This window comes from Mugil cephalus, chromosome 12, assembly GCF_022458985.1.
Source record: "Mugil cephalus isolate CIBA_MC_2020 chromosome 12, CIBA_Mcephalus_1.1, whole genome shotgun sequence".
NCBI classification, from domain to species: Eukaryota; Metazoa; Chordata; class Actinopteri; order Mugiliformes; family Mugilidae; genus Mugil; species Mugil cephalus.
In genome coordinates, this window is record NC_061781.1 from 488,890 (window position 1) to 506,934 (window position 18,045).

Here is an 18,045-nt window from a genome sequence, read left to right on the forward strand (position 1 = left end):
TTCCGCTTCACAATACCCCATAGATTTTCTATGGGGTTAAGGTCAGGCGAGTTTGCTGGCCAATCAAGGACAGGGATACCATGGTCCTTGAACCAGGTACTGGTGGTTTTGGCACTGTGTGCAGGTGCCAAGTCCTGTTGAAAAGTGAAATCTGCATCTCCATAAAGTTGGTCAGCAGCAGGAAGCATGAAGTGCTCTAAAACTTCCTGGTAGACAGCTGCATTGACCTTGGACCTCAGGAAACAGAGTGGGCCAACACCGGCAGATGACATGGCACCCCACACCATCACTGACGGTGGAAACTTTACACTGGACCTCATGCAACGTGGATTCTGTGCTTCTCCGCTCTTCCTCCAGACTCTGGGTCCTTGATTTCCAAAGGAAATGCAAAATTTGCTTTCATCAGAAAACATAACTTTGGACCACTCAGCAGCAGTCCAGTCCTTGGCCCAGGCGAGACGCTTCTTACGCTGTTTCTTGTTCAAGAGTGGCTTGACACACGGAATGCGACAGCTGAATCCCATGTCTTTCATGCGTCTCTTCGTGGTGGTTCTTGAAGCGCTGACTCCAGCTGCAGTCCACTCTTTGTGGATCTCCCCCACATTTTTGAATGGGTTTGTCGTCACAATTCTCTGCAGGGTGCGGTTATCCCTAGAGCTTGTACACTTTTTTCTACCACATTTTTTCCGTCCCTTCGCCTGTCTGTTAATGTGCTTGGACACAGAGCTCTGCGAACAGCCAGCTTCTTTAGCAATCAACTTTTGTGTCTTGCCCTCCTTGTACAAGGTGTCAATGGTCGTCTTTTGGACAACTGTTAAGTCAGAAGTCTTCCCCATGATTGTGGAGCCTTCAGAACAAGACTGAGGAACCTTTTAAAGGCCTTTGCAGGCGTTTTGAGTTAATCAGCTGATTAGTGTGGCACCAGGTGTCTTCTATATTGAGCCTTTTCAGAATATTCTAATTTTCTGAGATACTGAATTTGGTGTTTTCATTAGCTGTCAGTTGTAATAATAAAAATGAAAATGAATAAACACTTGAAATATATCACTATGTGTGGAAGGAAAGTATACAGTATACAAGTTTCACCTTTTGAATGGAATTACTGAAATAATTCAACTTTTTGATGATATTCTAATTTACTGGCCAGCACCTGTAGAAGTGGTGCATGACCCGCGGCAGCCATGCCACTTCCGCAGCCGTGCACGGCAGCCTGGGCACATGTTGTTCATACAGGAACATGAACGGGAGTCCAGGCCACGCTGTCTGAAACGTAATCAAGGGCATGGGAAGAGACGAGAAATTAACCTGAACGGCGCCACAGCTCAAAGAAGCGTTAGTAGAGTAGCAAGGGAACATGGTGGGGGCTAACATAACGACTAACTCAAATCAAACGAAACAACTATCTTAAATGTTAAATATCCCTCACCTCTCTGTTTAAACAAAAAGAAATAATCGAAATTACATTCGTTTCAGTTGCAAGAACGTTAACAAAACGGGCAGCTGTTTAGCTGCGAGCAAGGTGACCTGTGGTTAACAATTTGCAGATCAAAGTACTGTCCAGTAGTAGTGATGTGCGGATCGATATTGAAATATCGATACTTCCGACACCAGGTCTTTACGCTCTAAAATCGATTCGTAAAACAAAATATCGATAGATGCGGCGTCTGAGACGTAGACATTACCGCAACAATGCCCTAACACGCTCTGGATATGGATTCCTATATCTATGGGTCCGATGACACACTGAAGCTGTATCGGTTTTAGTCGCTATATAGTGTGGATCAGAGCTATAGAGTAAAACAGTTACGACACTTCCACTTGACTGCCGTTGTAAAAAATGGTGACACTTCCGGGTTATGGAGGGACGAATAGTTCCAAACAAGGGACGGAGCTCCGTTGATCTCAAATGCTGAACAATTACTGGTAAGTTGATGAAATAACGGCATTCAAACGTTCTTTTTTTTTTGTTGTTTGCATTTTTAAGCATTAGCTATCAGAGGTATACTCTTAGACATCGTTATTTTTACATTTGGTTTGCATGAAATCTCGATGTTGATGTTAAAAATGTCATAGATTTAGGGACCTAACTGAATGCTTGGTAACGGAGGCTAACGTGAGGTAATTAACGTGATAATTTCACTGAAATCTGTTAACTTTTTGTTGTCAGGTGACATTATGTAAAGTCGTTTTGATTGTTAGGTTTTAAAACATCACAAAAAAATACTACCACTACTGCTAATACTAAAATGCTACTGCTATTATTGCTACTATTACTTAAATGCTAGCTGTTTTACTGCTGCTATAACTACTACTACAATAATAATAACCTATAATAGGGTTTTGTATCCTGTTGTGCATGCTGTAAATCGAATTTGAAACGCCTTTTTGATGGTCCCATTGCCACACCGAATCACCCCTTTTTTCTTCTTTTGGCTGAGTGCATGAATCTGGTCCTAATTAAAAATTTTAGTAAACTTTTGTTGAATGTTGTTGTTTCTCCTCCTAAGTGCCAAATTGATTCTTTTTTTGTCGTACTAGAGCCCTCTCTGCTTTTGTCCCCATATTTCTTTCCTTTTTTAATTCCCTCAGCAGGTCCTCCACACTGGCCCTATTTTGACTGGCCCCTGGCAGACTGGTTGCCAGGTCCAGACTGGTCCCTGTTAAAGTGGCCGCTTAAACGTCAGCCCTGGACTGACTGGCCCCTGGCAATATCAAAGATCACAGCTTGTCTCTAAGTACTAATGTCAATCAGGGGGGTGGTGGGGGGTCATTTGTCTATCTGTTTATCTAGCAGTCTATCTCCACCCACTGATATGATGCCGGGAATGTATTATATCAAGTACAGATTAAGTGCTACCTGCTGTCTTATCTAACCATTATCTCTGACCCTGTTTACTTTTTTACAGGATACAGATGAAAAACATGAGAAGAGTGTGAATGGAACAGCCATAAAAGGTCTTGTTTGCTTGTGTATTGGTTTGAAGTTTTCATTGAGGACCCTTAAACAAAGCAAGATCTTGTGCCCTGCCTTCACCTTTACAATCTGTCCATTTATGCCACCAGCTTTTAGCCTCGTCCAGAGACACATGCAGGAGCCCTTCTCCAGGCAGTCTTGAATGAGGCGACTCTGAGGACATTCTTCCCCCTTTTCTAGAGCCGTCTGTGTGTGTTTATGGTTTCATTGCCCCACTTTGTTTGTCTGTTAATGGTTTTTGTTTGTTAACACACACACTGCTGTTATTGTTGTAGTTGGTTCCTATTATTCTTTATAATTATATTATTAATAATAATATAAATATATATTGTGTATGGTAATAACAATATATATTATATTATTTATTCCTATTCATTTTTTTCACACAAACAATTGTTCTTGTTTCAGTATTTTTTTTTTAATAAAAATCTTGTTTATTTAACATAACATAAATTTCAAGTGTGAATAATTGCTTGTAGAGTTAGATTTTGACTGATCATATTCAAGCAATTAGTGGTTGTTTGATAGATCTCATACATGGCTCCATCTTGAAGTCTCCATGGTTCTGATGCATGTCCCACAAAAAGAACTAAGTGTTCTTCAGTCTCCTACATGTCCTTTTAAAATAACTAAACTTGGTAATAAAGATAAAACATACTTTAGAAAAGCTGACATTTCACAAAACAGGTAAGTGCTAAGAGTGCAATAATAATAATAATAGTCCAATAACAGTAAAAAGTTAAATGGTAACTTGTTTATCTAAGTGCACATATAGGCCATCCAGTTAAAGTACATGTTATGTTGTAGGTTGATAAAATCTGGATGAAGGATGTTTATTTTATTCATTTATTTTATAATTATACGTGTAACTTTTTACGGCAGAGGTGGTGTTTTCTTTCTTTTTAATTTGATCTTTTACCTCTTCATAGGCCTTCATAAGTATGTCCTGCTCCGACGGAGACAAGGTCGCTGCTTGTGTTGCCATGGTGAATCAGTGAATCTGCGATTGATTGCGGGATCTATTTGTGGGAACAAGTCTGACTTACAGCTGGCTACACGGACTGAGCTCGCGCTCCTTTGGTACAGGGACTGAATGGCCCCTAACAAGGGGCCATCCACCCCATACGTTGTTGTTTTTGTTATGTTTATGATTTTTTTTAATGGCATCGAAATTTCGTTGTAGCAATACAATGACAAATAAACGTCCTTGAATCCTTGAATAAATTGTGATTTTTGATTGCCTGTTATGCATGCGTGTGCTCTCTCGCTCTCACACCTGAGATGGACATGTGTGGCACCCTGGACAATAGACATTATTTTTTTGATTATCCTTGTTGCTTGTTTGCTTGTAGACCCACCTGATTCCAGACAGACTAGCCCAGTTGCTACTTTTCGCCTATAGATGGCAGTAGCAACCTGGTAGCGCGAGGGTGACTGGTTGCCTCGTTGCCATTGCGACCGCTACAGCTTAGACGGAGGAAGTCTGGTGAAAGTCGCTAAAAATTAATTGGTCACTGTCAAATGATGTTATTAGTGTGTTTATCTGTGTGTGTGTTCCTGAGAGTTGCACCAAAACAAAGCCATAACAAACAAACAAAGCCTGGAATAACAATACCTGATTACAGTGTGTTACACATGCATCTGTATCCTCACCTGGATGATGGCCAGGCAGCTAAACAAAGCTGCTTGTCCAAGAGGTCTCTAGAGAAAAAGTCTTTGTCTATCAGTTCCTGGAAACACTTCATCCAGTACTGGGCATGATGTCTTCTCAAAAAGGCCCACCAGCTTTCGATCCGATGATTGTGATTACTGGATATAACAATTATTGACCGGGCGATGATCCGTACTCCATCGTAACAACCTCTGCATTTCTGCCATTGTGACATTATCTGTTCCCAAATCTGCACGTATTCTCGAAGGTGTCCCCATCCTCCTCTCAACTTTTTCTGATGAAATAACCAACGATGATCTTGGGATTGCTGTTTGTTGAAGTCATATCATGAGTCTTGAAAAGCCACCAATTGCTCCATTTATACATACACCGAATGGTTTTAGTTTTAGTTTTTAGTTTGTCATAGGAGTCAACATGGCACGTAAAATTAGGCCCAGGGTTAAAGTACATGCGTGGCCTGTTACAGAAATCAAAAACACAGGTTGCATAAGATCCCAAATGAATACTGCTGCAATTAAATTACTTTTAAAACTTGATAAAGACCCAACACTCCCTTCCAGCTATCGCCCTCTGTCATTGATTAATACAGATATCAAAATTATTTCCAAAGCACTAGCATCTAGACTAGAGAAAGTAATTTCATCAATAATTCTCAATGACCAAACAGGTTTCATCAAAGGCCGACAATCTACAAATAACGTTAGACGGCTCCTTAACCTGATCAGCATGTCCCAGCGTAGAAATACAGAAGCCATTGTTTTATCACTGGACGCTGAGAAAGCCTTTGATAAAGTTAACTGGGCTTTCTTCTTTGCCACCTTTCAAAATTTTGGCTTTGGAGAGTCATTTATCCACTGGGTTGCTGCACTGTATAATTCACCTAAGGCCACAGTCACCACCAATGGTTTCACATCACAAAGCTTCACCTTACAGAGGGGAACCAGACGAGGATGCCCCCTGTCTCCCCTACTGTTTGCTATATTTATTGAACCGCTCGCATCAGCAATACGTCAGAACTCCAGTATCCAGGGTATCCACTCACCCATCTCTGAACATAAGATCAATCTATATGCTGACGATGTTTTACTTTACTTGCAACAACCTCAGAGATCATTACAGGAAGCTTATAATTGTATTTCAAAATTTTCAGCCCTCTCTGACTACTCAATCAACTGGTCCAAATCAACAATACTACCAATAACGGACAAAGCATGGGATCCTGCAGACCATAAACCCCAACTACCCTTTTCCATAGGTAATATCAAATACTTGGGCATAAACATCTCACCTAAATTGTCAGAGTTAGTGCAATTGAACTTCGATCCACTCCTGGATAAAATCTGTGATGACCTGAAGCGCTGGACCAATCTTCCTATCTCTCTGATGGGACGCATAGCAACAGTTAAAATGAAAATTTTGCCACGAATTAATTACTTATTTTCCATGATCCCATTCAAACCCACAGCAAAATGGTTCCAGAACCTAGATTCTGCAGTCACCAAATTTTACTCAAAAAACAGACAAAAATTAGCCTCACCACCCTTCAAAAAAATAAATCAGAAGGAGGACTTGATGCACCGAACTTTACAATCTACTACCTGGCAAATCAGCTACAATACATCACCAAATGGATAAACCCAGAGGCAGATTACAATTCGTGGTTAGAAATAGAACAGGCCGACTGCCACAACATATGCATTTCGGACCTGCCCTTCATTACAATCACCCTTAAGCGTCATAACTGCTTCCAAAACCCCAAATATTGCCGCCACCCTGTCGGCTTGGTGGAAGAGTATAGAGACCACAGGATCCCTGCTGGAACCCTGTGGGTTCTCCCCAATTTGGCACAACCCTGACTTTGTGAATAACAAAGTCCTTCTTCACCTCAGCACTTGGAAGCATAAAGGAATAACCCACCTCCATCACCTCTTCCAGGGGAACTTACTTATGAATCACAGAGATTTATTTGATACGTTTGAAATAAGAAATGGAAACTTCCTCCAATACCTACAGGTGACCAAGACAATCAGAAAGAAAATCCCAGTGCTCCAGAACTGCATACAGCCACCACAATTCGTCACCAACATTAAAAAACTCATACCGAAAAAGAAGAAAACCCTCTCTTTAATATATAAGCTGCTATCAACCACACATTTAATACATGTACCAATATCAAAATGGGAAGCTGATCTTTCCCTGTCTACAGACTATTTAAAATGACCAAAAACTCGAATTTACAGCTGATCCAGTTTAAAGTACTCCACAGATCACACACAACTCAATACAAGATGTATAGAATGGGCTTCTCCCAATCCGACAAATGTACGCAATGCACCCAAAACTATTCAGATTCTTATTTCCACGCTCTCTGGCTCTGTTCTCCGGTACAGCACTTCTGGTCACTTGTAACACAGAAACTCACCTCAATTTTGGACCGCAGAATCCCATTAACCCCTAACTTGTGCCTCATTGGTGACCTGGAAACAATCAGTCTTCCTCACCATCTATCACAATCTGTCCTTGTAGCTCTCACCATCGCCAAGAAAACAATCCTTATGAACTGGAAGAACAAACAGTCACTAAACATTTCCCAGTGGTTGAACCTTCTTTCCGATTATATATCATTGGAGAAAATATCTGCTACCCGAAAAAATCAGTTGACTCTGTTTGCCAAAAAATGGTCTGTATTCTGCGACTCCCTCAGCCTTAATTTACATCTTGACTTTGCCTGCTAGCTTTTGCCACTTCTGTTCCACTTACTGTAATGCTATAATAATATTTCTCTTACAGTGATGAATGTCGTTATGGAAAAGATTTTTTTGCCCTCTTCATCCAGGTTCACTAAGGAGGATCCCCGGACCACAACACCTTGAGCATGCATTAGGGGTGCCCTACTCCTTCTCACCCCTTGGTTGACTTCCGGCCCTGAGCGGTTTACCCGGCTGGCTGGGTTGTGGTGTATCGGTGGCCGACTCTCCCTGGATCTCCTGGTGGGCCTTGGCGGTCTGGGCTGGCGGGCTCCCTGTCCCCTCCTCTCCCTCCCCTCTGCGGCGCCCTCCTCCCTTCGCCCAGCTCCTCCTCCGGCCCCTCCTTCCTTCCGCTGGTGGCTGGGCCCTCGCTGGTCGTGGGGGGCCTTCCTGGGGTCCGGGGGGCCCCGGCGGAGCCTGAGGGTGTGGGGGGCTGCCTGAGTACCACCCTGGGCATGTCCGGTCGCTCCGTCGCGCTGGGGCTGGGGGGGCTGCGGGGGGTGGGGTCTCCGTCCGCCTGGGGGGCACCCCTGCCACCGTGGGGGGTGGATGGGGGGTTAGCTGATGCCATTGCTCGGCTGGTCGGTGTTGGTTCTTCGGGGTTTCCTGGGGGTCTGTCGCATCCTGGTTGCTGTTCTGGGCTGGGGGCGGGGTCTGGTCGGGGGACTTCCTGAGTCCTGGGGGCCCTCGCCCCGTCTGTGGGTCCCATGGGCTGCTGTTGCGCCTTGACCCTGCTGCCGGGGACTTGGCCCTCACTTGCCTGCCTCCTAAATTGCACTCACCTCACACTACACCATACACTTTGTCGCTCATGACAGCCAAGGCTAGGTACACTACATACACCCATCCCAAGTTTTTAATGCACCTCACCTTAAGTGTCCACCCAGGATCGGTCAGGGTCAGGGCAGGCTGCAGGACAGTAGTGTGCTGCAGTCCTCTGACCCACCCGACCAGACCCCGCCCCCTGTCTTAATGCACCACACCACATCCAGGATCACAGGGTCACGGTGTAGGGGCTTGCTTCCTCATCAGGGACTGAGGAAGCACAGTAATAGGGACACTGTCACTTTTCATTATCCCTTGGCACGGCTTGGGGGGCCTGGTCCTCCGCTAGCAGGGGCATCTTGGGCTGGTGGTCTGTGACCCCACGGCGGTTGGTAGGGGTACCTACCTAGGTTCTCTGGTGTCCTCTTGGCCGGGCTTTGTCTCCCGGTGCTGCGTGGTGACGGGTTTGTGGCGGCTCCCTTGGGTACCCGGTTGTTCCGGTATCGACTGGTTCGGGTGGTGGCTTGGTGCTTCCCCTCTCCCTTCGATGGGGGGCTAGGGTCTCTCCCTGGCGGGTGGAGGTTCCCTCTTCCCGTGGTCTCCCTGGCCTGGGTGCGCCAGGGGCATGGGGCCGGCACCTTGGCCCCCCTGCTCGGATGGCCCGTCCCTGGTTTGGCGCTTGGCCGGTGGCTTGGCCGGGGGCTTTGCTGGGCTCCTGGAGGAGTCCTCTCGGCTGGAGAGGTGTCCATGGCTGCCCTCTCCAGGTGGGGTCTTTGGGGGGGGGTGTTGGCGGCAGTGGGTGGACGGGCAGCAGTGGCTGGGGGGTGTGGGGGGTATGGGGGGCTGCTCTGGCCTGCACCGACTTGTGCTCGCTTGGTCGGTCTGGGGGTGTTGGTCATCGCTCGCCATCTGCGCTGGGGTTTGGCTTGCCCCGTGGCTACGGTGGTTCTCTGGTCCTGTCACCCATGCGCCCCACACTGGGGTGGAGGTTCTCGGGCGCTGGGGCTTCTGACCTGACTCTGGGCCCTGGTAATGGTCTCACTCATATTTAGGGAATGCCCACATGCATGTGTGTTGTCACCTGCCAGCCCGTGCTGGATCACATCAAAAAGAATTGATGAGTCCCGGCTATCAAGGGCTGGATTATCGCTTTCACTCTGTCACTACGTGCCCTATGGCAGACTTCTCTCCTTCCATTGGGACACCCTTACCCCCCCTGGACTCTCTCATCTCTCCAGAGATGACTGTACCCAGTCATACTTGAGTGAGGTGACTTGGGAAGCACAGAACCCTGCACTCCACTAGTTCCTACTAGCACCACATGTATCTCCTCCACTGTCCATCCTTCTACATCTTTTCTTTCCTTTGTTCCCCCCCTCTATTCACTGAGGTGTAGCACTGCCCTCCCTGCCACACAAGGTCACTACACTCAATAAAGATCAACAGGACAGTTCTCAGGGAGCGCTGGTGATGGTCACACTCACGCACTGAAGTAATAAAGCTTTCAGCTGCAAGAATATAACTGCATGAACCTCATATAATGTTGACACCCTGTGGTGTTCAACTATGCAGACAAATGCAGACAAGAAGAAAAAAAAAAAAGTACATGCGTGGCATCGGGCGATTTCTTCGTCTTTGTTCAACACCATAGCCTATTCTTGCATCTCAGCTGTTTCTGTCTTATCTTGAAATAACGTAACCATACTTTCTTTCGACATAAGATGTTTTCACGTTATAACGTGAAAATGTCATTTCTTGAAATAACGTGACAGTTTCACGTTATAACGTGATAAATATATTGTTATAACGTGAAAAAGATATTGTATTAACAATAAACTTTTCACATAATTACGTGATACTGAGCCTTTTTTTTTTTTTTTGCAGTGTGGCAGCAATACGCTTCTGTAATGTTTAGTATGAAACTCTTGTTAGTTACATTTTACTTGAAAATTGCAACCGCATGTGTTTATTCATTGTTGCAAAACTTGTTCTGTAAATGTGGTAAAACAATTTCTGATCAACCCATAACAATTGGATGCTTAAAATAACATACCGGTTAAAGCCCCGCCCATTTCAACAAAACCCGACCCACTTCCGCCTCACGTACCGCCCGCTCCGAGTACAGATACGGATACAGATAATTCGTATGGTTAAGAGATACAGATATAGATAATGCTGTACTCGCTCATCCCTAATAAATATCATACATTTCGTTGGAATGTGCTTACGTCCTATTTACGCACACATCTGTGCGTATGCATGCTTGATAAATGAGGCCCCAGGAGACCTTAAGAATACTTTACATATATAGTATACCCATAAATAATAAAGAAGAGTGCAGGAACAGAGTTAAACATCTTAAGAGAACTCTACAATGAACTGATGAATCTGGACATGAACAAAAGTTCCAGAAACCCTGTTTACACTTTCTCATTATCTGAAAAATCAACTTTTAAGAAGCGCTGTGTTATGCTATTCTACTATAGTAAGACTATTTATAAATGGATGCTGAAAATTGTGAAGCTACATCTTTGTGTATTTATGTCTCTGAATTCTCTAAATCTGAGACACAATATTTATACAATAAAAACTTGTTAAAGATGCAGCGCGTCAAGATGACGAAATAAGAAGTGGAACCAGAAGATGAAACATGTACGAGCAGTCAGTGCTGCAGATTCATGACATACAACCAAGTGACTGACTTTAGAGAGAAGCATCTTTATTGTTTCCGCTCTATGTGAGCTCTATGAGTTTAATGTGGAGCAAATCACTGCTGAAGCTCATAACGTTTCATTTTTATTTGGCACCGTATGTACATACGCCCCATGGAATAATTATTTACACACGCTCTCGCAAAACAATACAAACTTCAAGACTAACTTCTCCCAGCGAGTCCACACCCACACCCACACCTGGCAGGGTGCCTTATCAACTCAAAGCATGTGTCCAAAAATACCTCAAGTCAATCCGTGGTGCATGGGTTCAGTTTAACATGTTAAGTTCAGAAGTTGGGTTATTTTAATTCTTACCATCATTAAATGAAAAATAAAGAAAAATCTTAATTATAGTTTATAATAACAGTAGTTTAGGTGAACCCAGGATTATTTTCATTCCTCATAGATAAATTCATCTTCCTCAGATTATACCATTAAAGAAATATCTTGTCCTGTTTTTATTTAAACTAATGAACTTCTTATTTTGTGACTCTAAGCCAACACAGCAGTCTGTGTAGACTAATAACTGAACAGTGAATTGATTTCCGTTTGGTATAAAAGCCCAACTTCTTACATAAAGACAGAAATATGTGTTTATTACATTATATTTATTTAGTGAACTTTAAACTGTTAATGAAAACAGGTGATTTACTTATTTAAATCTGAGTAAATGTGTATACCACAGAAATGTCACCTTGCATCTATAGTGATAAGAAATGCTGACCCCTGCTGTAAATAAACTGCATGACACATTTAATCTGGTAAAACCCATCGTCTTCTCATACTTAGATATGTTAAGAAACAACAGCTCCCAGGTGTTTCCCTAAGTTACTTAGTCTTGAATTCAAATTAAACTATTTAGATTTAAGACCTGTTTTGAGAAAGGGTTTGGTTAATACTTCCTCATTGTGAATCATTCTGTAGCTCTACTAAAACTCTGTGGAGTGCAATACAGTGGATGACACTGGAGATGATAAATGTAGAAATAAATTTATGATTTGTGTACTTTTTTGGTATTAAGTTTGCTTTTAAAACCCAGCACTAAATGAACCTGGTGTCAGAAAGTCTAAAATTATATGTAAATATTGTTCAATGTCTCCGTTTAGACCAACAGAAAAGACTTGAAGTCATTGACTGACGGAAACAACTTTCACAAAAACTTCTGGTTCCTTCTTTACCTATCTTTACCAAATGTAAATTTACTTAAAACCAAACTTAAAACACCTTAAAAGTACATGGACCAGCTGCTTAGACTAAAATCACTGCAACAGAAAAGAGACAGGACATCTGAGTAGATGATGTTTAGGAGGAAGAGCTTGTCCCGCTGCAGAGAAACAACAAGGACAATGAATTTCATCGTCGTTTTGCTGAGGCGTGGAGTTATGAACGTAGACATGCATCTATATGGCAGCGGGTAGTTTAGGTGAAGAGAAGAGAGTGTAACTGTAGCGTAGAACAAAACTCGTTTTTAGTGTTTATAAAAATAGACAAATGTAAGCCAATGTGCAGCCGGCTCTGTACAGACAATGAGTGCCAGACAAACTCATTGCTGTCTCTCCTCCCCAATGGGGACGTCCAGACGAAGGAGAAATCGGGTCACATTCTGCTTGGGGGGAGACCAGACCCCCCCCCGTCTGGAAATCACTTGAATACATGTCATTTTTATCATCAGTGTGGCCAAGTGGGTTCGAGTCCGTTGTCCTCCGTGGATCTCAACTGTCGGACCGGTCCTGCCGTGCCCTGGTCGGAGCAATCAGTGGAGCCCTCCATTGTACGACTTCCCGAACATGTTGAAGTCAGTTTCTACAAAGTGTGTGGAGACGTGCTGCTTGTACAGAGGGTTGGAGGCCTGAGGGGCAACAGACATGACGACATGGTCAGCATCATGATGAGGATTTACCTTACTTCACATAGAAGCACGTCAACCAGAAGCTTTAGTATTACACCCCGATCTGATCTTAAATGTCTTAAAGACCCTGACCTGGAGGTGACTAAAGGCTTCTTTTATATTCCTTGTGTGAATATAATGCGTTTTCAGTCTCACCATCTCATATCGGGCACGTGACCGTGCACTCTGGAAGCGAGCAAACTCTCTCCGGTCGTGAACGGTGATGACAAGCTTCCAGACGGCGAGCAGTACAACCCCCACCAGCAGGATGCTGCCAACCACTGCCAGTAGCACCGTGAGAGCATCGGGCCCAGCTCCGCACTCTGATGCAGGAAGAGGAACATTCTGCTTGGTCACATTAGCTCAGTTGTACAAAAAATAAATAAATAAAAACACTCATGAAAACACTAGCAGAAAAGAAAAATAGACGTAGAGTAGTAAAAAGCAAAAAAAATCTACAAATGTCCAAGAAATAGAAATGGAAGCAGTGGTGAAATGTCAGGGACCACAAAGCCTTCTCTGCTTGCCTAAACTTCATGAAAATCACTGCCTTCCTTTTCATTTCATGGCTTGTCTGTCTTTCAGCTGTGGTGGTTCTGGCAGTGTAACTTTGCATTAGAGGTTTTATCCAATCATATTTCAGCCATCATGTGTTGCCCGAGTTAAAGAAATCTGCCTGGGCGTTCACAATTAAAAATACAGGTTGCTGAAGCTTGGAATACAATATAATGACACTGTTCCTAAACAATCACGTATGACCCTGGTATTCTTAAGCCTTCTCTGCAGCCTGCGTATTCACTGTATATACTAGGGCCTGTGGTAGTGTCGAATGTTTTCACATCCTGTGATTGGAGAGTCAGAGAGCTGCTCCATTTCAGCCAAGCTAGCAGTTCATTCAGTGCAGATTTTCTTGGAAAGTCATTTTCACAGCAGATTTTGAAGGAAAAACTGGATACTGAGGGGAAAGGCCGTCCAAATGTGGAGCTAGCTAGTCTGACCCAGCCGGGGAAAGGCTGTTTCTGCCATTTTCAGGTCAGAATCTATGAGTGCTATCCTTGGCTGACAGGCTCTGGGGAGATCTATAAATTCTTTCTTAAGTTTTGGTGAGTAAAATATATTATATTTCCATCTTTTATGAATATTTTTGCATTTTATTGGGTCGACAATGATGCTTCTGCTGGATTTGACCTATGCAGTACTGGTGTGCAGTTGCAGTGCAGCTGTGGGTACGGTGAGTAAGAGGAGGCTGAATTCTTCCTCTATAATATTCACTTGTTACTGATTGACCAAACAGAGTTGTCGTACTTTTGGGTTGCTGTGCTGCACATGCTCAGTAAAGTATCTGAGACTCATATTCTACAAGTAGTGTACTTGGCGTCCTGGTCTGCCAGTAAAAGTTGCTGAACATGTGCAGCTGCCTCAATATTGAAATACACCACAGTAATAACACTGATCTCTCTATATGAGATATCTGTCTATGATTCAACGTCCTGTGTTGAGGGTTTTTATAGCGGTGGAGTCACTTCAATTATAAAAGTAAATGTGCGCTAGATACATAAAGGTAGGATAAATTATAAGGTGCAATAATATGGATTTTTTTGCAAGGGATTTTACAACAAGATATTTTTAAATATGACATTCTCCTAAAATATATACTTATAATATAATATAATATAATATAATATAATATAATATAATATAATATAATATAATATTTGGGTTAGTATCACAACAATTGTCAGAGTTCAAATAACATAGAGAAAAATAAATAACTTTGCATATACAGTATATGGGTGGGTGTGTGTGTGTGTGTGTGGGGAGGGGGGGGGGTCTATGTGCAGCTGTAAAGCTTGGTTTCATGCTTTGTTCATAAATAATATGAATATAAATAATTATCAATTTAGTGTAAATCACTCAGAGTGATAAAGGTTCACTGTCAATAGCCATCGTAGGTAGAACATCCCTCAAACATTCAGACCCACAAACCAGATTTTATAAATGTTGAGATGATTCACTGACCCGGCTCTTTGAGAGCTGTGAGGATGGAGCGTCCACTGGCGTGTTCAGAATATGTGAACTTCATGACGCAGTCATTGTCCGTTTTATACACACAGTGCACAGCAGTGGGATCATCGGTTTCTGTCAAAGACACGTCAAAGAAAAACAGAGAATTTGAGGAACTTTACTACTTCCAATAAAACTAAACTACAATTAAATTACAAGATTATTCTTCGTGTTAACTATAGAAATATGGCAATTAATCATCAATGATATATTTCATCTGTGGATTTTCTCCCCCTTAAACTATCACTGTACCATGGTGGAAGAGTTTGAGTGCCCTTATGACCCTACTGGCTATGCTGTCTGGGGCATTTTGCCTTTGGTAAGGTCTCCCAAGGCAGACTGGTCCTAGGTGAGGGGCAAAATCCATGTATCATTTGTTCATTTGTTTTTCAAATCAAAACTCAAAACCAAAACCGATTTCCAATTTTTTGCACGAATGGAAAAAAAATGGATAACAGGCGATTCTGGCCTTTCATCCAATCAGATATTTTCATCTGCTGCAAGTTGGGTGAACCGGAAGGAAACTTTCACCTGACTTGCAGGATGAACACATGAAGGGGAGAAGAAGGGGAAGATAAAGAAACAAGAAACGTCTGGATTGCATTTCTATAAGAAAAAAGCAGAAATGTTGAGAATGAAATCGAAAAATACAAAGTTGAGAAAAAAGTTGATGGTCGGTGGTACCATGTGGACGAGTACTGGGGTTTAATTAATAATAATTATGAATATAAAGTTGCTGTTGCCTTGTTCGCTGGGGAAAGGATGTAAACTCCAACCGGGAAGTCCACATGCAGCCAGGTCTCCACAAAACACTGCTCACAGCACACTCCCTCTGGGTCCCAAGAAGCACACAATTTGTCCATCTTGCCTGCCAAAGAGGTCTGTGTACCATTCGTTCATTTGAATGTCAATTCATACCAGAAAATTAATAAAATGGGAAAACAGTTTGCCATTTCATTGTTCGTTTTTCAGCATCATACAAAACAGATTTCGATCTCTATTTCTAATATTCAATCTAATGTTTTGGTGAAATACACAATTGTCAAATAAAAAAGTCTAGGCAGCCACTTTCACCTTGATATTTAAACTCTCCGTTTTCAGTACCTGGGAAGTTATTCAGTCTACCATGTACTTTTAAGTTTCTGTCTAGATTTTAGCTGTCAGCGGACCAAATCTCAACTCCATTTGCAGAAATGCAGCCCCAAACTTGCAAGTAACTTCCACCATGCTTCATTTTGCCTGCAGACACTCATTACTGCACCACCCTCCAGCTCTTTAGTCAACAAACTGCCTTCTGCTACTGACAAATATTTAGAATTTTGACTCATTAGTCCAGCTGCTGCCATTTTTATGCACCCCAGTTCCCAAGTTTTCATGCACAGTTGAGTCTCTTGGCCTTGTCTCCATGTTGGGGATATGGATTTTTGTCTGCAACTCTTCCATGAAGACAGTAGATGGGTGTACCTGGGTCCTTCTGATTTCTGCCAGTTCTGAGCTGATGGCACTGCTGGAAATCTTCCGATTTTGAAGGGAAATAAGCTTGATGTGTTTTTCATCTGCTGCACTTAGTGGTAGAAATGTGGCTCCGGAATAACCAGGTTTTCTTGGCTGACCACTGTGTCTACGATCGATCCTCAACGTTTCCCGTTTCTTTGTATTTTGACAAAGTGTCGGTGACACTGACATTCTTGAAATTATTGTAGAAGAATCGAATCTGTATTCAGTCCAGTGTGACCCCAATAAGCCCCTAAACCTCACAACAAATTCCTGTTCAAATTTTAAATGCGTTTTGGTGTTTTATTGTTGTGTGAAATTTTAACATTGTTTATTTGCTGTTTGTTTATTTGTTCATGCTTGTTATGTTAATAAAACGTATTATGGAATAACTTGGTGTTTGGCTATCCTTGTCGCACAATGTTGCCTTGAAGCAACAAACCAATATCTGTTTCAGGGGAGGGTGGGGTTCAAATTTTATAATTGATATATTATTAGGCACCCCAAAGTTCCTCAAAAATAGGATGAAATATTTTTTTCCCCCCAAAATTAAAAAGTCATGCAGTAGAGGAAAATGAAATTTCAATATCGTGTTAGAAGTTAGTTGAAGGCAAACAATGACGCAAAAGGAAATATCCTTCAGGGGCATAGGTAATGAAGATGAAGAGGAGAAAAGTGCCAAGATAAAAGGTTTATTTGCGTGTCTTGGCAATGGAATGTTTATCAAAGAGATTTGTGTAGCCATTAATAGCATATTAGCAAGCTAGTTAAAAACTAGAGAAATGTATCTTTTAACTGGCAACTTTAACAGCTTAATGTCCATGCGAATGTGTTTGTATTTGTGTGATACTGATAGTTAACTGTGATTGAGTTGGGGGTCGGAGTTGGCCCTATATCTTTCCACTTTTTTGGCTTCAAAACAAAAGTTTTTGCTAATGTTTGACAGCGAACATTAAACGTCACCTTTGTGCTAGCAAGCCTGGGGATGTTTGCTTGCAAAAGGTTATGTTATGTTAAGTTTAAGTTTATTTCATTCATATAGCACCTTTAAAGCAAAGAGCATTTGCACCAAAGTGCTTCACATTCAACATGTCACATAAAACATGTAAAATACAGATCAACATCACTGTGTCAACAAATGAAAAGCTATTTACACCCAAAGTGACCAGATGGAAAAATAAAAACAGATCAAATGCCATTGAAAGCAAAGGAATAAGGATGGGTCTTAAGGTGCTTTTTAAAAGCCTCAACAGAGTCAGAGCTCCTACAAGGAAACTTGACTTGTGTGTACCATTACACCCCTAAGTTTGAGATGTTGTTTGCACAAATTGGTAATTTATGAAAGTAACATAAATATGTACTTTTCATATCAACTTATAAGTTATGTGAAACTTGCCCAGCAACACTGTTACAGTACTATGGAGGCACAGAATCAGCCCAGTCAGTCCAGCCTCAGGATCAGCTGTGGGTAATGCATCAGATGAGGGGAAGACACTATACATTCTAATTTCTACATATAAGAAGAATTACACACAAAGGTAAATTGATTTAGTCAAAGTATATCATTCATATATGTGTATGTTTTTCATCTCGGGTCCACTTCCATCCTCTACAGAGCTCTGTCTTTCACCCCCATCCTCTGTGCCCACTGTCCCTTGTACACCTGGTAGCTCTATGGATAACCTGCACTCTCCCTGTGACTGCTGCATTGCAGAGCAGAGCTTTTC

The 18,045-nt window shown here is 42.4% G+C and overlaps 1 protein-coding gene across 1 annotated transcript in view; it reads right to left on the minus strand.

Moving 5' to 3' along the window:
• Window positions 1-10,856: 10,856 nt before the first annotated feature.
• The window catches only part of itgb5 (integrin, beta 5), a 45,109-nt gene continuing 37,920 nt past the window's right edge, over window positions 10,857-18,045 (minus strand). The window contains exons 14-16 of the mRNA XM_047600585.1: window positions 14,780-14,899; window positions 12,917-13,083; window positions 10,857-12,721 (exon numbers count right to left, since the gene is read on the minus strand). Of these exons, the coding sequence (XP_047456541.1) occupies window positions 12,626-12,721; window positions 12,917-13,083; window positions 14,780-14,899 (383 nt within the window). The 3' untranslated portion in view covers window positions 10,857-12,625. The remainder of the gene's footprint in view (window positions 12,722-12,916; window positions 13,084-14,779; window positions 14,900-18,045) is intronic.